The 23,652-nt window shown below is 39.9% G+C and overlaps 1 protein-coding gene across 7 annotated transcripts in view; it reads right to left on the reverse strand.

Moving 5' to 3' along the window:
• Positions 1 to 23,593, reverse strand: part of Nme7 (NME/NM23 family member 7) — a 128,862-nt gene extending 105,269 nt beyond the window's left edge. For 2 of the 7 annotated variants that reach the window (XM_027417147.2, XM_035444863.1), the window contains exons 1-3: positions 23,449 to 23,593; positions 22,937 to 23,126; positions 15,806 to 15,903 (exon numbers count right to left, since the gene is read on the reverse strand). In XM_027417147.2, coding sequence (XP_027272948.1) covers positions 15,806 to 15,877 — 72 coding nt within the window. In that variant the 5' untranslated portion in view covers positions 15,878 to 15,903; positions 22,937 to 23,126; positions 23,449 to 23,593. Of the gene's footprint in view, positions 1 to 1,784; positions 1,893 to 15,805; positions 15,904 to 22,936; positions 23,127 to 23,448 lie in introns of those variants that run through there. The other 5 variants (XM_035444864.1, XM_035444867.1, XM_035444869.1 and 2 more) reach the window with 5 other exon arrangements.
• Between the last annotated feature and the right edge of the window lie 59 nt (positions 23,594 to 23,652).

The raw sequence follows: 23,652 nt of genomic DNA on the forward strand, positions 1-23,652 counted from the left end.
ATTGTATCAAAAATATTGTTTTTTAAATTGTTTTATTTTGGGTGGTGGTAAATTGGAATTCAGGCTCACTCACTCACTAAGACCTTGAAGAGACTAAATCGGAAGGAGGTTGGTTATAGAACACTGCTTCCACACAACAGCCATTTCTACTTTAGCCAGAGCAGCTGGGATTACTCAAGCATCATGAGGACCCTGTTGACATTCCCTCATGGAAGGAGCATGCAAGGAGGGTCATCAGTTCCTCATCTGAGATTCCAGTCACTAGATACTTCCTGTGCACCCTCTCCCACTTGCATATAATCCTGGGAGGTGCATATAATCCATATATAATCCTGGGAAGTGTATATAATCTGTATATGATCCTATCTGTATATGATCCTGGGAAGTGTATATAATCTGTATATGATCCTGGGAAGTGTATATAATCTGTATATGATCCTGGGAAGTGTGTATAATCTGTACATGATCCTGGGAAGTGGTGCACACACACAGTAGCAGGTAAAGCGAAAGGAGCTCTGTCTATGCATTTGGGGGAAGCTCAGACAATCAAAGATATTTTATCAAAAACTTGGGTAGCAATTTTCTTTCTAAAGGTTATAATTCAATTGGCTATGTAATGATTTGTTTTATAATTTGAACTTACAAAATAGGCAAGGCACTATTGAAAAAAATAAAAAACACTCATGAATATGAAACTGCTATTAACAAATTATAGATGTGAGAAATTAACTGCTGTGTTTTGGGTTCACACAGAAATCAAAGGCGTTCTGAAAATAACAAAGCCTTAACATTCATATAGTTAATGTAATTTTGTTTTATGGATTTTAAATTTTATTTTACTCTTTAGAGACAGGGCCTCCTATAGCCAAGGAGTGGGTCTGCTCATCTTCCCCGCCTCTAACCTTCTAAGCGCTGGGCTTACAAAGGGTGCACCATGCCCAGCATAAATTTCAAAGTCATATTATACACTGCACTTATTAGTGGTGTATTTGCAAAAAACAGACAGTCTAATGCCACATAGCTACTCTAAAACCAAAAACTAATTATGTCTAGGTTTGCGGAGAAAAACAGTACTGCAGGGACTCTATCAGGGCTTATGATAAAATGACTTATATTTTATTTAAAAGGAATAAATATGTACAGATGAGAAAGCACTTCAGTTCAAGGGTTTCAGGTATTGAAAATAAAGCATGCAAAATTGTTTTCAAATAAATTACCGGATTTTCCATTTAGTGGCTCACAATCTTAAGGAATAACTGCATTCCAAGTTATTTCTTTTTTAATTTTTTAATTAAAATATTATATCATTCCTCCTCCCTCCAGCCTCTCTCCAACTGCTCTCAGATTTTACTCTTTTCTTTAGTTACATATATACATATATGCATAAATACAAACTGCTGAGTTACTTTGGTGTTGACTGCATATATATGATTTCAGGGTTGACCACTTGGTATTGGATAACCAATTAGGGAGCTCATTGCTGAGGAAGACTAAATCTTCCTCTCTTGAGTTAGTCATCACAAATTATAATATTTCTCAAGAGAAGCTGTGTCAACACACTTTTCTGGTGTGACAGAATCTCTATTAAAATGCCTTATACATTTTCAGGGCCTGATAGCTGGGCAAAGCCCCAAGAGGGCAGAGCAAAATTAAAATAAGGAGTCCATTTAGCAACATACTGACACATCACTCCTAAGGACCAAAAAAGTTATAATGCAATGGCTTCCATGATAAATAAACACCAAGAACTGAACAGCTTTCAGAATAGAAAAATCACTCCTCACAGTTCTGAGATGGAGGTGTGGCACCCCTGGAGGTCTGTATTTTTGACTTGTAGGTGGCTATTTTCTCTTCGTATCCTCAGGGATGTCCTGGTACTGGGCATGGATGTTCTAGCCTCCATGGAGGGAGGGAGGGAGGGAGGGGGGGAGGGAGGGAGGGAGCGAGGGAGGGAGGGAGGGAGGGAGGGAGGGAGGGAGGGAGGGAGAGAGGGAGATTGGTTACTGCTGTTTTGGGATGAGGATACCAATTACCACTAGTTTTTATAAATCAGCAAGATCCCCTGCTTATTCTTGGTTGCTTTTATTAGGGTACTTAGTGTTTTCTAAACTACTACTATTTTAGCAAATCTTTTAAAATCTTATTTATTTCTCCAAGTGATTGGAATCAAATATTACATTAAGTGTAGGGGTGTGATAAGTTAACATCACGTCAGCCCGGTTTTATACATATATTGTTAACAATCGTCAAAACACACCTACAATTGGAGGCACATTTTACCCAGGTGAAAACAGACGTTCAGGTGCTTGCTTTCTAGGTTAAACAGATGGTCAAAGCCAGACTTGGACTTTCAAACAAAGATGTGTCTGATGCCAAAAATTAATACTTTGTCCAGACACCAAAAGAATTGAATCAAAAAGAAAAACAGATTGAAGAATTCTGAATGAGCAAGAGAGCAAGGGGACGGGAGACAGAAAGGCAGTCTGCCTCCACAGTACTCTGAAGAAAACAGGATCTGGCAGTCACTAACTATGGACAGTCAGTTTGGCCTTCACCCTAGGAAGAACAGCTCCAACCAGGTTACGTTCAATGTTTCTGGCAATGTTATTTAAGATGCAATTCCTGATAATATACACAACAGAATCTAGGTCAGCACACTACAGAAATACCTCATCTGCCAGGAATGGTGATGCAAGTCTTTAATATCCCAGCACTCAGGAAGATCTCTGCAAGTTAGAGGCTAGACTTGTCTACACAGCAAGTTCCAAGTCAGCCAAGGCCCACAGTCACACAAATAAATACCCTTGATGATCCATGTTTATTGTAGCACTACTTACAGCAAAGTAATAGAGTCAGTCTAGTGTCCATCAACAAATAAATCAATAAACAAAATGAAATACGTATACATAATGGGATTTGATAAAACTATCTTGTTTGGACAGTGGAGACCATCACATAAAGGGAAATAAGCCAGAATCACAAAGACAAATATTGCATATTGCATGTTTCTTTTGTATCTGGAACTCTCTCTGTGTCTGTCTGTCTGTCTGTCTGTCTGTCTGTTTCTCCCTCCCCCTCCTCCCTCCCTCCCTCCCTCCCTCTCTCCCTCCCTCCTTCTCTTTCCAGGAAAGTAGAAAGGGACTATTTGAGAAGAGAAAGAACACAAACAGGAGGGTAAAAAAAGACAATGGGGAATGAATATAGCTAAAAGGCATGATGTGTTTGAATAAAAAGTATCATTAAGTCCATCATTGCCTAAATTTGAAATTATAAGCCTAGATTATAAGAATCTAGGAAGTGAAAATTAGTTCATGGGATAGAAAGGCTTACCTAAAAAAATCAGAAATTTAGTACAAACAATATTATGGTGTAGTAATGAATTCAAACCTTCCTAACTCTAAAGGACTTGCTGGCACAGAATTCTATGACACAGCACTAATAAAAGTTACGGAGGAACAAGACCAGAATTTTTGGCTTCAAAACAGTAATAGAGAACACTATCCCAAATAACCTGTTTTTCAAGGAAACTCATTTGTTAAAACTCAACAAAATTACATGCCAATCATCAAACATATGCCTGAAACAATGCTACACTTGTATTTCCTTAAAGTGGGAAGGACCAAAACGCTAATGCTGCTGCTTGTACAGCATTAATTGTACAGATTAATGAAAGTGCAAAGGGTCATTGTTAAAAGAGAAATACTTAAAGCTATTCATATGCAGATATGATTGAGCTGAAGATGTTTATAAAGCAGAATAAGACGGCTGAAGGAGCTTAGACTAAACTAACAAAAGATGCATGGCTGGCGTTCAGAATTACTTTAAAGATCAAAAAAGCCAGGCTGGGGAGATAAGGTGTCTGCTGCACAGCACGGGGACCTGTGTTTGGAGCGCCAGTAGCTACACGGTAGCCAAGTGCAGCAGTGGCAGCATGCTGCGGCAGCTCCAGCACTGTGGAGAGGAAGACGGGAGCATCGCTGGAGCTCACTGGCCCAGCAGCCTAGCTGAACCAATGAGCTCTGTGGTCAGTGAGAGGTTGCTTCAAAAACAAGGTAAAATGTGATAGAAGACACCACTGTCAACTTTGGCCTCTGTGCATGTTCCTAAGGCATGTGCACCCTCAAGCCTATGTGCACAGAAGCACATACACATAACATAGACACATAGCAAGAAATAAAATGAAATGTATTACAAAATTTAGGAGTGGATTCATAGTCATATTATTTTCCTATATATTGAAGTCATTGTAATGATAGTTTCACACTGTGTATGTAAACCAGAGATCAATGTGTCTTCCTCTGTTGCTTTCCACATTATTTTTGACACAGGATCTCTCACTGAAGCTCACTTGGAGTTCACCAATTTCGCTAGACTGGCTTGTCAGTGAGCTCCAAGAATCCTCTTGTCTCTGTCTCTCCATCCTTAGGACAACTGAATGCCACCTCGCCTCGCTTTTTCCATGGACTTACACAGGTACTGGGGATTTGAACTTTTTTTTTTTTTGGAGACAGGGTTTCTCTGTGTAGCTCTGGAGGCTATCCTAGCACTCGCTCTGTACACCAGACTGGCCTCAAACTCACAGAGATCCGCCTGCCTCTGCCTCCCAAGTGCTGGGATTAAAGGTGTGCGCCACCACCGCCCAGCTATAAAAAATTTAACCTTTATTTTATGTATGTTTTGTTTCCAGGCATGTCTGTGGACTAGATACAGGCAGTGCCTGTGGAGAACAGAATCAGATCCCCTGAAATTAGAGTTATAGACAGTTGTGACTTGCCATGGGTTGCTGGGAATTGAAACTGGGTCCTCTAGAAGAGGAGCCAGTGAGCACTCTATTTTTTATTTATTTTTATTTTTATTTTATTTTAATTTTTAAGACAGGGTTTCTCTGTGTAAGCTTTGGAGCCTATCCTGGCATTCACTCTGGAAACCAGGCTGGCCTCGAACTCACAGAGATCCACCTGCCTCTGCCTCCCAAGTGCTGGGATTAAAGGCGTGCTCCACCAACAATGGGCTGCCAGTGAGCACTCTTAACCACGGAGCCATCTATGCAGGCCCTGGGATGTGAACTTAAACAGATATGTTAATGACTGAACCATCTCAGCAGCTACCTACAAATTCTTAATTAGTATAACAATAACTTCACTTTATGATCCAATATACATCTAGTAAAATTACTGAAAAATTTCTTGCAACATTTTCTGTTGTATTCACCTTTTATTTTTTAACACTGATGATGAATCGACCAGACTGCTTGCATAACTTATAAAATAAGGCCGAGACTTTTTCAAAACTACTGCATTACCAGCTCCTATTTCTACTTAGTCTTCTCCTACAAGGCATATCTTCTCTTTTTACCATTCCCTCCAAGGTGCATGCGTGCGTGTATGCGCACACACGCTCGTGCATGTATTTCTGGATAGGAACCAGATAACATATCAGCTACTAAAATAAATTTACCAAATTCAAAACAAACTCTAATGGGAAATAAATGTATATACGAAGACCTGCAGAAGTCATTTCTGAGAGATATTTTAATCATCTTGGCTGCTGATCCATCCATGCATATGAAATTCATATGTTACAAACCTAATCACCAGTGTGAGGTGATACTAGTAAGTGCAGCTTTTGGGGGCTTATTCCCCTTACACAAGCGGCCTCAGAAAGCTGCCTTACCCTGACCTCCATACTGGAACACAGCAAGAAGGCACTGCCTGTGAAGAAAGAAATAGTCCTTGTCAAACATTGAATCTATTAAAGCCTTGGTCCTGGGTCACCTGCTCTCTCGAAATGTGAGAAATGAATTCCTGCTGTTATGAGCTATTTTTCATAGTAGCCCAAACTGCTAAGACACTTCCTGAAAATGAAGAGGTGACTAGGACTCCCGAGTTCAATGACCACACGTAAGCTTCTCATTTATATGTGCAGGAAAGCCGTTGCTGGTACCGTGAAGGTAGAACTACCCAGAACAGAGTTCTACCTACAATTCCCATTTGAAAAGGAAGCACTCTTTCTGAGAACACTTAGCTAAAACACTGTTCAGTGAAGCAACCATGACACTTCAGTGAGGTGAAGGACTGTAGTCTATCAAGGACAATCACTTCCACAGAACTAATTTAGTAATGAAATGTCAAGTCTCACATGTATATTTCTTGAATGTTTATTTTACTTGGACCTGTGAGTAATAAACTCACATCACTTAGAAATTTATCTCCATGATGATTGCTTTATTTAAAAAGTCAAATTCCCTGTAAGCTTATCATATTCATTATATTTCCCCATTTTTTGAAGCACCGAGGAGGAACTTTTGCATAGTTCTCCTTTCCTCCGTACCTTACAATTCACCCGTTTTTCTAACAATCAGTACAAGACGCAGCACTGGTGATACAGTGGTGAGTACCGCTGCCTACCGAGGCAAGCTATTTTCATTACTTATAATAAACAAACAAACAAACAAACAAACAAATAATTCAGCTGACTTTAAGGATCTAGGATATCCTGGCCAAACATTTATTTATTATGTACTTAATTATTTTACAGTGCTGGGAACTGAACGAGAGCCTTGCCCATGCCAGGCAAGCACTCAACTGCTGTGTCACAACCCAGCCCTATTACACTGAATTCTGAAAATAGTCATATTCTCTACGACTGGACAATGGTAAGCAAACCCGAAGTTACCCTCCCTCAACCAATAGAAAGGTGCGAGAGGAAGAGACATGCCAGAGTGTAGTGCCTGGTACTCCTTGTCCTTCTTACCAAAATTCAACATCTGCTTTCTGCTGTTAATAATGTAATAAAAACCCTTGTTAAATTAGTAACTAGTAATAAAGCAATGAGAGGAGGGAAAATCTGAATATAAGAGAGAAGAGAGAGAGAAAACTGTTTTCAAAATCTCAAGTCAAAGTAAATGAGAGAATGGAGACATGCTCAAGGGAACAGACAATGACCGTATAGTTAGACCTATTGAATCTGAAGGTACAACTTCTTACATGTAGGCATACATGAAAGCATGACCTCCAATAACTAGAGTAACATTAAGAGAACAGACTGAGAGTCTTGAACTGGCTGAACACTGACTTTCAGGATCTGTGTGTTCAGAGTTAGCCCCTATTCTTACTCTGTCTTAATGACTATCAACATCTATGTGAATTCATTAAACTCTGAGGCAATAAAGGTTATATATAGTTCAACAGGCTACTATAGCCTGTCTGGGCCTCTATGCCTACAGCCACCCTGAATGACTTCATTCAGCGGCATCAGAAGTCGGTGGCACCTGAGAACCTGCTGCCCCAAGCCAGCTGCTTCCAGTAAGGCAGAGTAAAAAGTGGTTGCTGAAGAACAAACTTCATTTTGCCTTGAACATTCCGAGAATATAGTGAATCATTAAAAATTTATTACCAGACACAGGAGGCAAATAAGCCAGCAATTCCTATCTCGCTTAGGTACAGCACGATAAGCACAGGAAACAGAAACACAGCAAGCAAGCTAGATTTTAAGCAATAACTTGTTTTACACTTGCCCTTTACAAGATATACTTTCAAAATCCAAACGCGTGGGAAGCTGAGGAGAAAGAGCTCCAGTTCAAGACCAGTTTTCATTTTATGGTTTAAAACAAAACACAACAGCAGCAACAGCAGCAACAGCAGCAAATGGTGTGGCTTACACTTGAGATCCCAGGACTCTGAAAGCAAAGACAAGAGGATCACAAGTTCAAAGCCAGCCTGTGCTTCACAGGGATCGCCACACCAGCCTGGGCTATCTACTAAGCACAATGTCTCAAAAAGACAGAAAAGCAAAACAAAACAAATCAATATTAGAACTCATGTGTTTTCCCAAATGTGATGCTAACAGATGCCCAATCACCTTCACTCTTGCTTATACCTTTTAAAGGGTAGAGTGAAGAAAAGCCGAAAGGACCACGGCCACAGTGAGCACTATCCAGAAGGGACTTTTGTTTTCCAAACGTTTTCTTCTTGAACCCTATCCAAAAAAAAAAAAAAAAAAAAAAAAAAAAAAAAAAAACCAAAAAACTCTTGACTTCTGAGATCACTGCCATGTGAAAAATCAATGTCTCACTCTCGTATTGAGGAAAACCTCTCTGAACACCAAGGGCAAAACTGCTTCAGACGCCTTAGAGCAAACATAATTACTGTGAAGTCTTTCCACACCAACTCCAGCCAATGGTATTTCTCAACTTGTGATTCAATTTTCAGAGGCCCAGATATCAAAGAGACATTAACAATGAGGAAACAGAAGTGCAGATAAGTGACTTGGCAAGAGCTTTGTGACTTGTTACATAGCCCAGTTTTACAAGGGCCCTTGTTTCCTTGTGGGACAGACAAATTTCCCACAGTAAAACCCCAGCTTGTTAGCTGGTATGCTAGTGCAATTAAAATTCTCTCTATAGCCAGATTACAGGCTTCTAGAAGATAGTGACTGTCTTGAAAGTTCTTAGTGACATGTATAGCTCTGAGACCTTTACAACATCAAATACTGAAATAACTGTAAAGTAGTTATTACTATTTATACTTAATATTCAATTACAGAATTGACTCCAGTTGGGCCATAAACCATGTGATAAGCAAAGAAAATAGCAATATAAATGCTATCTCCAAGCTTTGCAAATGTCAAGGTCATAAAAACACTGTGGGGGGAAATTAATGCTCTCTACCCTAACCACCACACCAATAGGCCTGGAAAGGTATGCGCTGGACAGTTTTAATTTGTTCCTCTGGATTTTCAATAAGCTTTTCTGTAGTCAGCGCTGGGCAGGCAACCTACATAGATTTCACCAAAGGACTCCTTTACCTTGTAACTTTCACATGGATTTGCTAGGAGACAATGGCTGAAGGTCTAGGAAGAGCACTGGGAGTAAGATGTTTATTTTCCCAACTCCCAGTCAGATCACATTTAGTTGCTAAGCTCCACTGAAGCCCCCAGCCCCTCCACTCCAGCTGATCTCTAGCAGTTCCCATCCTGCACCCTGATAAGCCCCCAACAGCTCTCTGGTGTTACCAGCCCCTACTTCTGCTGCCTGCACCTGCTTGTCAGTTTCTCTAACTCTGCCCATTCCTTCACTCACATATTCATACCTGTGTCCAGCTAGGATCTAGAAATGACACTTCGGAAGCAGCCCCCCCTACACATACACACACATTTGCAGTTCTATAACATTTCACAGGGAAGGCGATAAGGCTTTTGGTGACTTGTGATTCTGATGTCACATCTAAGAAAGCTTTGCTTGACACAATACTGCAGGATGTAGCCCTACACTTCATTCTAAGAGATTTCTGACTTGGGGTCCTATATTTAGGTCTTGTTTGTTTGTTTGTTTAAGCTACTTTTCATGTATGATGTAAGATAAGAGTCTAAAGAGATCCGTGTGCATGAAAATATTCAATTGTCCCAGCAATAACTGTTCAAATACTACTTTTACCTCACTGAATGGTGCTAGCATCTTTGTCAAAAACCAATTTATCACCAAGAGTTTGCCGCTGGGTTCCGAACTCTGTTCCAGTCATCATTAAGCTCATCCCTACGCCACATCACCATGTCTAAGCAACCAGCTTAGCCCCACTTGCATCTGTTTCTCTACAAGAGTGACCCTAGTCACTTCCCTTGAAATTGTATTCACCACCAGCAGCACGACTCACAGCACCCATTCCTTATTTTCCCTACAGCACTTAATATCTACAAATGCAATAGACATGATATTTAATGCTTATTGCATATTACCCCTGCTAAAATGTGTTTGGTTCAAGGATTCATCTGAAAGGACCGCATATATCAATAGTATACAGAAAATGCAATCAGATACTTTTTAAATAAATATATGAATTTGAAAGACAGAACTTATCCACTGGGAATCACAAAAGGAAAGTTAGACATTTTTAAAGGTTGAACTTACTCATTTTTTCATTTGCTTAGTAAATATTAGTGACTTCTCTTTGTCAGACGCTGCAACAGATACATAGGCTATTCAAAACAGACGGGCCCTATTAGTATAGACCATAGATGCTCATTTCCTATCTCTCCCCAAACAGTGCATAGAATGTAAAAAACACGTAATATAACACTTGTCAAAATAAATGCTATAGGGACAAGGGAATAAATAAGTGTATGTGTTAAATTTTAGGTAAAGAAAAACAATATCAGAACAAGGATAAGGAGAAGCCAGTCATGCAGAAACCTAGGAGAAAAATATCCCAGGGAGATACAATGTAGGAAGCTATGATGGGAGAGATGGAGTTTGTCAAGTTCAAGAAGCAAAAAGGCACCACAACCGGAAGCTGGAGTAAGAATGGCTCACATGGCCGGAAGGGATCCTGTCTCCACTGTGGTGCTTACACTGACCTTTTAGAACTTTTTAGAACTTTTTAGAAAGTTCAATGTATCCTGGAATACTCTCTCTCATTCATTTTTCTCTCTAGGGGTCAATGGCATAGATAAGCAGTGTCACTGGTTACAGTGGTTAAAGTCTGTGCATCTAGAGAAGGAAGGCTGTGTTCTTCTCAGAATAAGACCGGCAAGTGTGTAGCAAGCAGTGCCCGCTGCACATAGGTGCACAGCGTCAAACAGTCCGAGGTGCGGTGATAAAGGAGGTCAGAGCTGGCAAGGCAGATAGGCGCTGGGTTTGTGTTTTTTTCCTCTATTCTCTGTGCCAAATGCTGCAGAACCCAAAAGTACATTGTGGACCAGCAGGCACTGAAACTACCACCACTCGGCCTAAGTCACTACTGACTCCATTTGCATTTCTGTCAGCTGCAAAAGACAGTTCAATGTTCATTATTGGTGAAAATGGTGTGTCGATGGTAAGTCGGCAGGGGTCAAGTGGCTGTATGCACGAACACCCTTCTATCCTTCTATACAGTGACCACGGCCTGTGTAGACCAGCAAGTGGTAATGACACTGATCATCAGGTATACCTGAAGAGGCTCAGATTGGGATAGTATTTTCTTCCATGCATTTGCCTATATTGTCTCATTAACTCAGATATTATTTTATGTTAAAGCCTTATTCATTGTTTTAGTAAGTCAAGCATTTGGTAGCATAACAGACTTCAAAAATGCTATTTTCAAGTTTAATCCAAGAGAATTCATTACTTACATTGTTTCTCTCTTTAACTTGAGAAGACAAGTTTATCTTTCACTTCATGAGACAATCTGTGGTGGTGTGCACTCCTGATTTCTACAAGGATGGCATCCGATTGTCACACAAATATGACTAAAACTAATAAACACCGACTAGGAGCCAGAGAGGACATCATCCTGTGACGGAGGAGCGCCACCTAGTGTTCACTATGGTTACACGACACTTTATCTGGTACACACCTCAAGTCAATCCTTCCCTTAGGAGTTAAATCTTAATAAATAAATACAGTGACCACTCAATGGACACCAAGTGAATCATGACTCTGTAAAAAGAACTGTGTGTGCCACTCATATCTTCTAGAAATGGAAGGTTTTTAAGAATTAGGTTAAAGCATCTTTTTACAGCTACATGGAAGCTGAAGAGAGTCATTCTCTAGAATTAGAAAAAAAAAAACTTAAACATCTTGGCTCTGACTATGGCAGAGCTCTAAGATAAAAACAGAACAACAACAAAACAAACAAACAAACAAAAAACAAGAAAATCTTCAACCTGGGCCTTGTCATGATAGTGCTTTGTCACCATGAGTATTCACAAACCCCAAGAAATTCTTGGGTTTTTTGGATTTTTGTTTGTTTGTTTTCCTAGGCAGGTTTTCTCTGTGTAACAGCTCTGGCTGTTCTAGAACTCACTCCGTAGACCAGGCTGGCTTGGAACTCACAGAGATCTGTCTACCTTTGGCTCCTTAGTGCTGGGATTAAAGGTGTGTGCCACTACACCCAGCCAGGACGTTATTACAAGAAGAGCTATAAGAATATTTCAGCTTTCATCAGCCCACAGACAATAACTGACAGCAACAGGTTCCCTCCCATTCCAATTCATACATTAAAGGGTTTGTCTTTTAGGTTTAATATATCCTCTTCATGCCAGGTCGGGTCAACCATTCTAATCCTGTACATTAAAAAAGGACTGCCGGTCGTTGGTGGCACACCTTTAATCCCAACACTTGGGAGGCAGAGGCAGGTGGATCTCTGTGAGTTCCAGGCCAGCCTGGTCTCCAGAGTGAGTGCCAGGATAGGCTCCAAAGCTACACAGAGAAACCCTGTTTCGAAAAAACAAAACAAAACAAAAAAGGACTAATCATCCTAAAGCAAGTCAGAAGCCTTGTTTTTTTAAGTCACTGATAAAATTAACAGGTTCAAACATCCACTGTCATGGGAGAGGAATGACACCTAAATCAAATATATGAGAAGAAAACAAAAAACTTCTATTAGATATTTCAAGTATAACTTCCTCATGAGATTAAAAAGATTTAAGTGTATGTTGTGTACAATAATTTTTCATCTCTTGTCTTAATCACATCAAGCTCCTGGAAAGGGCTCTAACGTTATTTTTTGAGACAGGGTTTCTCTGTGAAACAGCCCTGGCTGGCCTCAAACTCACTGAGATCCACCTGCCTCTACCTCCCAAGTGCTGGCATGCTAGAAAGGGCATGGGGATCTCAGAGAGGGCAGGGGTGACTGGAAGGGGCAGACACTTCTATTTCTTTCTGATCCTGGACTTTTAATGTCTATTCCTCTCTCATCTTTTCACTCTGGATGTCTTTCTTACCTCTATAGACACAGGATATTAAAAGTAAAAGAGGAATTAAAAAGGGAACTAGAGCATGGGAGAAGGGGACAGTAAAACAACTGAAGTGGGCACTTGCTGGCCTTGCACTGACTAAAGCTTCTTTTTAAAGCCAATTAAAATATAATTACATAAATTCACCTTCCCATATTCCACCCATCAAATTCATGACCCATTTTTCTTTAATTATTATTATATTCCCCCTCCACACACACACTATATATATATATATATATAATATTCACACACAGAGATACAAAATATAAATATAAATGCAACATGCTGAGCCCATCTAGCATTGCTTGGATAGATGGTTTAATTTATTTATTTATTCATTTATTTATTTGTGGCTGACTAAAGATTTTAACTCCTTTCCTTAGTGGAGAAACTAGAACTAATTCAGTATGGGGTCAGCTGAGCACACACACAGATGTGTACACCCCAAGCAAGTAGAAATGCTACAATGATACAGAATACATACTTCCTTTAAGTATGCTGCTGCTTAATTTATCTTTAAATTTGTGGATAGACTAGATTAGCAGATCATGAACAGGTTTTTAAAAATTATCAGCCAATTTCATCCATGTGCCTACATACAGTTTTTTATTTTATTTACTGTAATTTCATGTGTATGGGTGTCTTGCCTATATGATGTATGTCCCTGCGACATATGCATGTAGGGCCTGTGGAGACCAGCAGAGGGCTTGTGATCCCATGAAACTGGAGCTACAGATGGTTGTGAGCTGTCATATGGGTGCTGGAAAGTGAACCTGTGTCATCCGGAAGGGCAGCCAGTACCCTTAACCGATAAGCCATCTCTCCCACCCCCCTTCGTATTTTTTTATGGGCCTGTTGCTAGTCACAATTTGGAGCTCATAGTCTACCAAGCATTAGGTGACAATTTGGGTTCCAGAATGGTTGGAATTCCAAAAGCTCAGTCTCTCCATTCCAAAGCACTACAACGCCACTGTCACACTGGGGTTACTTCCCCAGCCCCAGCCCTCTTCACGTGTGCTACCATCCTGTTCCTCTGGCTGGCTCCGGTGGAGTGGCCTGACTGGATCCTAGATAAACCCTCTCACCCACTCTATGATCTTTTTGCTTTTAATGTTTTTATTTTTGACATTATAACTGCATCATTTTCCCCTTCCCTTTCCTCTCTGTGAACCCTCCTCCTGTGTGCCACCCCCCTCGCTCTCTTTCAAATTCATGGCCTCTTTTTCTTTAGTTAGATATGTGTGTGTGTTCTTAAACATATACATACAACCTGCTCAGTCCATATAAAGTTACTACCTCAAGATCTTTACACAGACAATTCTCTCTGACTAGCCCATTCTCCTTCTAGGGATCCTAAAGGATGCTACATCATCAGTTCATTCAAGTCAATGTGGAGGGGCTTCTATGATTATCCATTGACCAGTTCTTTCTATAGTCCTCACTCTACAACCTTATGTATCATTTTCATTTCTCATAATTGGCAATACTGCTTATCATACCATATCATATCATATCATAAACTTTTTGTCTAAAATTGTGTATCTCTCCAAACTTTGCCTTTTTAGTTCCTTAAGGGTTTAGAGGTTGTCTAGAACAGTGAGTGTCACATAGTAGAAATTTAACTGTGATTGGGAATGAATAAAGCCAGACTTCTCTCAGAATAAACATCCACTCCTTTTGATCTAGAATTCTAGATTTCTATACAGTACTGGGTAGGCCTTGACAAAAAAGTAGTTCTGTAGCAAATGACTAGTGAGGATATGCATAGGAAGTCAATTTCTTTTCTTCTCAACTACCTTCTTACAGCATTCTTAGAATGTTCATCCTTTCTACCTCCCAACAGTGCAGAATTATCTTCTCTGTACATATAATAGAGACCTCCAGAGACGGGTGTGTGTGTGTGTGTGTGTGTGTGTGTGTGTGTGTGTGTGTGTTACTTAAAACTCTTAGTTGTCATAAAAGAGAAAAATTTAAAAATTCCAAACACTATCATTATTTATTTTGAAAAATAAATTTTTGAAAACCTGCAGCCTTGCAATGTTTTTTTATCAGGCACTAAAATGAAAAAAAAAAAAAAGATGAAGAAAGGAAGCAGGATGGAGATCAGCAAGGGCTGCTGCTCTAGAAGGGTGGACAAGGAAGTCCCACTCCTGAGGTGCCATTTGAGCACAGGTATGGAGGGAAAAAAGGAGCATTGCAGGTAAAGGGAAAAAGCAAGGCTGGCTGGAACACATGTAAATCTAAAAAGCACAAACTTGGTCTCAAAAAAAAAAAAAAGTATGTTTATAAAGAGATAATATGCACCTATTAAATAGATGACATACAAAAGTACTTTCTAATAAAGTCTGCATTTTTATACTCATAACTCATAAAAAAGGAGTCAATGAGAAAAATTAATAGAGAAGAGAGAAAGCAAGTGTGTTACACACTTATGTGTACAGGTAACAAAGCTGAACTCTAACAACGAACCATAATGGCATGGCTTCCTACTGCCTAATCTGCTGGCAAATTTAGGGAACTGATGTTGCCATCAAAATGCATTAAATTTCATTTTGGATTTATACATATTCATATGTTAAAGAAAGCAGAAAGCTCACTGAATAAAAATAACTCAGAAAAGCTATAAAGTTAGCTAATTTTGCTATTTTTAATTAACATTTCTTGGGTTGGGGATTTAGCTCAGCAGTAGAGGGCTTGCCTAGCAAGTACAAGGTGCTGGGTTTGGGCTCCATCACTGGAAAAAACAATAAACAAATAATTAACATCATGTCATAGTGATTAGTCTCTCCTCTGTATTTCTCAGTATTGGAAATCTATCTTAATAAGTATTAACAATACTTATTAAGTATTAATAACAAAACAGTAGAATAATAAGTATTAAGAATTAATAAGTATTAATAACAAAACAGTAGAAACTTGTGTCTAATAGCCATAGATTATTAAACAAAAATCTCATGCCAAATATGGGATACTTCCTTTTATGTTGTTGGTCAGAGAGATCCCAGAGGCCCCCTACACAATACAGGCTCTTGTCATTCCTCTTGATTGTCCATCAGAATTAGTTGATAAAACTATTGCTGAAGACATCACACACCTTGGGTGCAAGATACAGAGTAGCCAAACTGGAACTGGGCTGTAAGCTTCTTCCCTGCTGACCAGCTTTCATACTGCCAGATGATGCAGTGCAGGCTGCTGAGGAAGAAAAGGCATCAGTGACCATCAATACCCAGATGATGACCCTGTGGACTACAATACCAACCTGCTAGGCAAGACGTGCTCGTCACTACAACAATGGCACAACCATCATAGTGGCAACCAAGTACTCCGATTAATTTCCAGGCCTGCCTGCCAAGAAGGAATTCATGTCTGGTACTGTAAACCCAGTTAACCCATGGAAGAGGGGGAGGACTTATTATTGTTGGTTAGCTAAATTGAGTGCCAAGTAGTCTTTTAAATACTTATATGTATGCCCATAGACAAATGCTACTCTCATTCTTAATCAGAGGAATATCTATTGTAATGAACACTGGTGAATGCAGAGATGTACGGCTGCTCAAAATACTAAAAATAAGTGACAGTAAAGTGCTCCACCCTAAATGGGGCATTCACACCACCTCCTTTAAGACTGGCTGAACAGGCACAGAAAAAAAATGTAAAAGCCCAAATACAGTGAAAATGCTACGAAACACTGTTATGAGCATGATTCAATCATTGTCTCACATCCAAACGGGTTTGAACAGACTGGGCCTGTCAGATGAGGTAGAGGCCCAAAGTGGCCCTACTTCCCACTGATGAACTATGGTCTACTGATAAATTCTGGGGGAAAGCCAGATGTTGCCTTCAGTTATTTACCCACTGATGAGCCCATCAAGCTCTAATGGATAGTTACAAATTCATAGTCGCATAGATGGCTCTTGTTCAACCCAGTGGTTCACAAAGCAAAACAAAAAAACATAAATGTAGAAGGGGACTAGGATGGCTAGTAATTATGGTAGGAGGGAGACAAAAGAGGGTGAACATTGACAACAATCAGAAAGCAATATATACATATATGTATATGTATGAAATCATCAAAAACAAATGTAATAAAAGATAAACAGCAGCAACAACAGCTAAGATTAATATGCTTACAGTACATAAAGCATTAGGGTAAACATCATGTCATTTAACTATAACAATAGCTCTATAATGAGGCTAATGTTTTTATCAACCTCATTTTACAAACAAGAAAACTGGAAGTCTCTTCTAGTCTGTTAAAATAAGACTCAGGCTGTGAGCGCCTTCGAGATAGTGATATAAATTATTTCTGCTTTTAAAAAGTTAGTCTTAGTCAGGTGGTTGTGGCACACACCTTTCATCCAAGCACTCAGGAGGCAGAGGCAGGCAGATCTCAGTGAGTTCAAGGCCAGCCTGTTCTACAAATCAAGTTCCAGGACACAGAGAGCTGTTACACAAAGAAGCCCTGTCTCAAAAAACAAACAAACAAACAAAAAACCCAAAAAAACAAAAACAAAAACACGTTAGTCTTATCTTTGTATGTCATGAGTGTGTTACACTGCAAGGATTCAACAGAAAAGCAGGGAGTTGAGGAGCCAATGCCCAGTGCTCATTCCTAATGAACTGTTCCAAGTTCATTTTCTATTTCAGTGACATGTGCATGAAGGATATTGAAAATCAACAACAAAAAAATCAATAACGCTCTTAAGAAGCCACACTCTCTTTGCATAAAAACAATTATGAAAAGTATTCAGATATTAAAGAAATATAATTATCTTTTAAAAATTTAGATGCACATGGTAAAATGCAGTAAGTTACTTAACAAAAAAGATGATTAACACAAAACAATAGAGCTGGACTTGCCACAGGATGGAGGGATTTTAATTTTCTTAAAGCCATATTTCTTAAAGCCATAAACAGCAAGGAACTGATGAGGTCTGAATGCTCCAATTGTGTTTTCATGATCAACTATCACCAAAAATCAAAATCAAAGAACTACAAGTTACAGAAACAATATTCACAATTAATCCATTTAAACTGAGTAGAAATCCAGATATCAGACGCAATACCTGAATAAATGTTAGCAGCTCATCTCCCAAAATCAAATAGGTTCTGTTTTTTTCAAGACAGGGTTTTCCTGTGTAGCCCTAGCTGTCCTGGAACTCATTATTGTAGATCTGGCTAGCCTCAAACCTAGAATCTGCCTGCCTCTGCCTCCCAAGTGCTGGGATTAAAGGCGTGCGTTGCCACCAATGCTCAGCAGCCAAACAGGTTCTTTTAAAATATATTTTGATTAATTCTTGGAGAATTTCGTACAATGAATATTGATCATATTCATTCTTCCCTCTAACCCCTCCCAGATCCACCCTCCATCTCCCCACCCCTTCTCAACCCCTTCAGGTCCTTTTTCTTTTAGTAGCACACCAAGTCCAATCTTTGGTACCCATAGACTCATGGGTGTGTGGTCATCTACTGGACCACGTGGGCTCTTAAAACTGAACTCAAGACCAAGTCCTCCTATTTCTCAGCCTCTAACTGCTTCCATCAAGAAAATGAAGGTATAAGACAACTTGAAGAAAAACGAACTTAACATACAAAAGTAAATTTCTCAAGTGTAAAAGTGGACAAGAATACTGTTAACTTCAGGGTTATTTCTGAAGCTCATATTATATTTTAACCTCTTTCCATTTCTCCCAAATATCTTCTGGTTAGGGAGTAGTCTGGTTATGATGAAAACGATATTATTTCATATGAACAGTACAGTACAGTTTACGAATATTTATAAACATTCACTATTTGATCCTCATTAAAGTGCCTTAAGGTAATCTGAGTAAGAAGTAGCTTTCTGATTTTATAAGATGAGAAAACAATGGCCCCAAACGATCCCAACGCCTGGTTGGTAGCTGCTGAAGCCAGGACTGCAGTAAAGACTGGGAAACTTCAGCTCTAGCTCTGATCAGAGCCTGCAACAAGCTGCTTCTTCCAAACAGCCAGCCAAGGGAGGACTAGGTAACTTTTGCATGAGTAGAGGGTTTTTAAGCCAGCTTCTAGCTTCTTCATTATAAACAGACAATACATTTCAAATTTTAACACTTTATGAGAGATTATGGGAAAACAATTACAGAAAAATATTATAGGTAAATGTTAACAGTTACTTTCATTTGTATGACATGCAGCAATTTGTGATCTTTTTCAATATTCTAAGAAAAGAAAGAGGCCTTCTTAGTAAAAGATCAAATCTATAATTAGATGCATGTCTGTAAAGACAGATGTGTGTCTGTAAAGATAGATGTATGTCTGTAATGATAGATGTATGTATCTAATGAGTGGAAACGCCAGTTCTGAGTGTTAGAGAAACAGGAACCTTGGCATTCTGCTAGCAGAGTGCAAATTGGTGAATCTTTTCTGGGGGTAATTTGGCAACATATCAAAATCTTAAAAATGCACATGACCCCTCAGTTATTACCTTTCTCATTTATTCTAAAGAAATAATGGATGTGTGTAAAATGTGTCATATGGAGTTGTAGGGGAAGCTGTAGCCACGCCTTCTTAGGGGCTGGCTACAAGAGTACCTGAGGGCTTGTGAGGGCGTGGTCAGAGTGAGTAGGGGGACTGCGTTTTCGGTTTCGGTTTCTCTTGACTATCATCGTCCCATTTCAACAGGAAGTAACTTGAAAAATGCTACGCCCCCTTTCCCCATTGTTGTCACTTAGGATAATGTATATACCTAGTTAGGAATAGCTTCCTATTGTTTATGACTTTAGGGTTTAGTTAAAATAGATAATTATCTTCTTATATTTTACCTTTATACTGTTAAGTTTTAATCCTCTTTTAGACTAAAAGGGGAATTGTAGGGGAAGCTGTAGCCACGCCTTCTTAGGGGCTGGCTACAAGAGTACCTGAGGGCTTGTGAGGGCGTGGTCAGAGTGAGTAGGGGGACTGCGTTTTCGGTTTCGGTTTCTCTTTGCTTCTTGCTGTACAGACTACCACCGGCTGGCTGGTTCGCTCTGTAAGTAAGGCTTTTCCCTATTAAATACCCTTATATTTCTACCTGACTCCGTACTGGTAATTTCTTACTATATAGAGTAATAACACAACAAATTAATATGTGGGTTGATTCAACCAGAGAAAACGAAAATATAAAATGTAATTCTTAAAACTAATCCAGAAAAAAACATACAAGATTAAGAAAATACATATTAAAAAACAATATATATGGTAGAATCACATATACACATGTACACACATACTTAAGTATTGTCTTGGGTGTTCATCATAATAACAGTGGTTGTATACAATAGTTTGCCATATTTCTACAGCAGAAGAAGCTGTTTTATACATAACATGTATATACATATATATGTATATATGTGTGTGTGTATGTATGTATATACATACATATGTATATTTAATCTGAATATATTGTCTATGGATAAGGATTAAATTAAATTTAAAAACATCACAGAGGTCTACAGCCATTCCCCAGGCATAGAGAAGCACATATAAAGAATAAAGAAATGTGCCTTAAATAGAATGCAAGATGACAATAGAGATAACAATAGCTTAATAGGCAAGTAAAAGAAACAGAAGACCTTAAAATAGCCAGTTTTTAGAAATGAAGTCATTTAGATAATGTTTGCAGAAAGCAATGGAGATTTACCTCATTGAAAGTAAAGGATATTTCTAGACAATACACAAGTCATTTGCTGCTGCACCATCAAGAAAGACAGCAGAAAAGCCTCTGAGAAAACCACACCTCAACACCCACCGCTCACACTCACCACACAAAAAACAGCCAGAAAGGGACAACCAAGTTATAAAACAGCAGTTATAAGGAGAGAAACTAGGACACTCGGATCTTCAAAGGGAAGAGAAGAAAAGTATTTTCCAGAAAACTTCAATAGTGTTACAGATAGAGAAAAAAAAAAAATGTCACTCTTAGCTCAAACTAATATTGCTGAAATTTAAAGGTAGAGCCGATGTAAAAAAAAAAAAATAATGATGGAATAGATAAAATATATGACACATTATGCTAGTATATCCAAAATAAAATCTAAAATTCTTTCCAAGCTCCATGTAGTTCAGTATTTTGGGTTCCTACCCACCTTCTCCAATCCTCTTTTTGTCCACGTTCTCTAACGTACCTCTGCACTAATTTGCCTCTGTTCAGAATGGAATATTCTAGATCCACCCTCTGGATCTACCTCTTTTCTATTACCAAAATCTCAGCTTGAAAATCACATCTTTGTGACGACCTTTTTTGAATGCATGTCATATTGTCATACCTTCAAACTATTTAATTTCTTCTTTCTTTCCTCTGTGTGTCTCTCTGTGTGTGTGTATGTGTGTGTAGACTGTGTGTGTAGAGACTCTCCTCTGTGTGTCTGTGTGTGTGCGTGTGTGTGCGCGTGTGTGTCTGTCTGTCTGTCTGTCTGTCTCTGTGTGTGGACTCTTTCTCTTCTCTGTCTGTGTGGGTGTGTCTGTCTCTGTGTGGACTCTCTCTCTGTCTCTCTGTAAGTGTAGGTATGTCTGTCTCTATATGTAGACTCTCTCTCTCCTCTCCCTGTCTCTGTGTGTGTGTGTCTCTGAGTGTATGTGTGTGCATGTAGACTCTCTCCTCTCTGTGTGTCTCTACACTCTTTCTCTTCTCTCTCTGTCTCTCTGTATGTGTCTATCTCTATGAGTAGACTCTCTTTCTCTGTCTCTGTCTCTCTGTCTCTGTCTCTCTCTCTCTCTCTCTGTCTCGTGCGCGCGCATGCGTGTGTGTGTGTGTGTGTGTGTGTGTGTGTGTGTGTGTGTGTGTGTGTGTAGACAGGGTCTGACTATAGCACTCTGGCTGGCCTAGGACTCATTGTATGTGTGTGTTTAAGTATGAGTATATAAGTACACAATTAACAATTAACGTGTATGCATATGTGTGTGGAAGACAAGATATCCTTGGGTAGCATTACTCAGGTACCACCCACCTTTTTAAAAATGGTTTTTATACTTCTCTATAGTGAATGTGTGAATATCACAGGACAACTTAAGAGAGATGGTTCTCTCCTCCAGCACGTGGGTCCCAAGGATAGAAGTCAGGCTTGTTATTGTCTGTTTTTGACAGGCCTGGAACTTACCAAGTACCAAGTAGGGTAGGCTGGCTTACCAGTTCACCTGTCTCTGCCTCTCCAGTGCTGGGATTACAAGCACATGCCACCATGTCTAGCTTATTTTTCCATGTGCATTTCTGGTCCTCAGGGTTGCAAGACAACTTCATCATGTTAGCTACCCTCCAACACTGGTTATATAGTTCAATTGGAGTAATGAGAAAGGCACACAGCAAAGTGAACAACCTCGTCCTCCACAGAGACCCTTAGCCTTTGCCACATGTAAGAACACATCTATTCGCCTGTGCCTAGCCTGCACGCACAGAGAGATGGAGCATCTAGCTTCCCCTCCTCTAAAAACATCTCACTGTTTCTCAGACAAATAGTAAGAGCACCATCCCTGGGTTAACGAAGAATAAGATAAATCTTCATGCCTGGAGAGTTCCACTTTTCTTCCCTTAGGTATATCACTCCTCAAAGTACACCATGTTTTGACTTCCGTGGCTCATGAGTCACAGTGAGAAATGAACTCTTCATAATAATCAGTATACACGACACACACACACACACACACACACACACACACACACACACACCAGATCAAATGCTATTTTGTGGCATAGATGGGCACCATAGATGACAGCAAGTGAAATTAGAGCAAAGCCAGGTGAACGATCTCTTGACACTCCCTTCTCTAAAGTAGAAATGCATGGCTACAGAATGGACAAAAGCATTGGTTAGCTGGCATCTGATACTGAACACCTTCCCTAGAAGATTCCGCCAACTGCCTAGAAAGGAGAAAAGATGAAGAGGGATAGGTTCTGTGAAGTAAAGGTTTGAAAAGGTCTCCACAGGTAACAAAAAGGACTGCTAGCAGCTATGAGATGTGGGGGTGTCTCTCGCTAAGTCATAGCTACACCCATCTGAAGGCAATATTTTGCTATGTCCAGTCTATCATCCTCAAGTGCTGGGAAGACTGAAGATGAATTAAGCAGAACTCCGAGAAGTGAAGCAGTGGGTGAATTCAGTCATCCAGAGGCTTATTTAAAAAGCAAATCATCAAGCCCCATTCCTATTCAGTCACAATTTATGGTGATGCTCGTGAATTCTAGAAGCTCTCCAAGTAATCTTGAAACACATACCTGCTAAAACACAGAGACCTGGAGAGTATGCAGTTAACTAGAAGCTGAGCCAGCAGACATCTATTATCAAACGGTCTTGGTAGGCGATGCAAGGCAGAGCTCGGCCACTTGTGAGAAAAGACTCCAGTGTTCAGGGAGACTCGGATTCCGTCAGTGTTGAGGCACCACCTCGTCGGTATGAGGCTGCACGCTTGAGAAATGCAAAAAGATGAACAATGCAAACTTATTAATTGCTTATTCGGAATAATCCTCATCGGGTGCTCTTGGATTTCAAATCTTTCCCCTTTACTTTCAGTTACGTTACTCTAGGTTGAGGTTTCAGTGGCGCTGAAGTGGGAGTTAGGGTGCTGCAAGCAAAAAGGGGAAGCGGGGACAGAAGGAACTGCGCGCGGCGAGGTGAGGAGGTGAAGAAGAAAGGCATGCGGTCGCCTCCGAGTGCCCAACCGCCCAGAAATTTGGGGGTTCCGTAACTAGGGCCCAGAGCCTTTCTTCGGGGACCCTGTAACACTCACCATAGTTTGTGGATCTCAGCACAGGAAATGGTTATCTCTAGACAGGAAGACAACACGACCAATGATCCGGTTACTCTGGCAACACTAACCCCGCCTTTCTCCAGACCCTAGCCAACGCCGCCTCGAGGCCACTGCGTCTCCATTGGCTGGGAGCAATCAGGCCCCTCCCATTCTGGCAAAGACTCACCCTTTACCTCATCGCCC

Source organism: Cricetulus griseus, chromosome 5, assembly GCF_003668045.3.
Source record: "Cricetulus griseus strain 17A/GY chromosome 5, alternate assembly CriGri-PICRH-1.0, whole genome shotgun sequence".
In the NCBI taxonomy this organism is placed as follows: domain Eukaryota; kingdom Metazoa; phylum Chordata; class Mammalia; order Rodentia; family Cricetidae; genus Cricetulus; species Cricetulus griseus.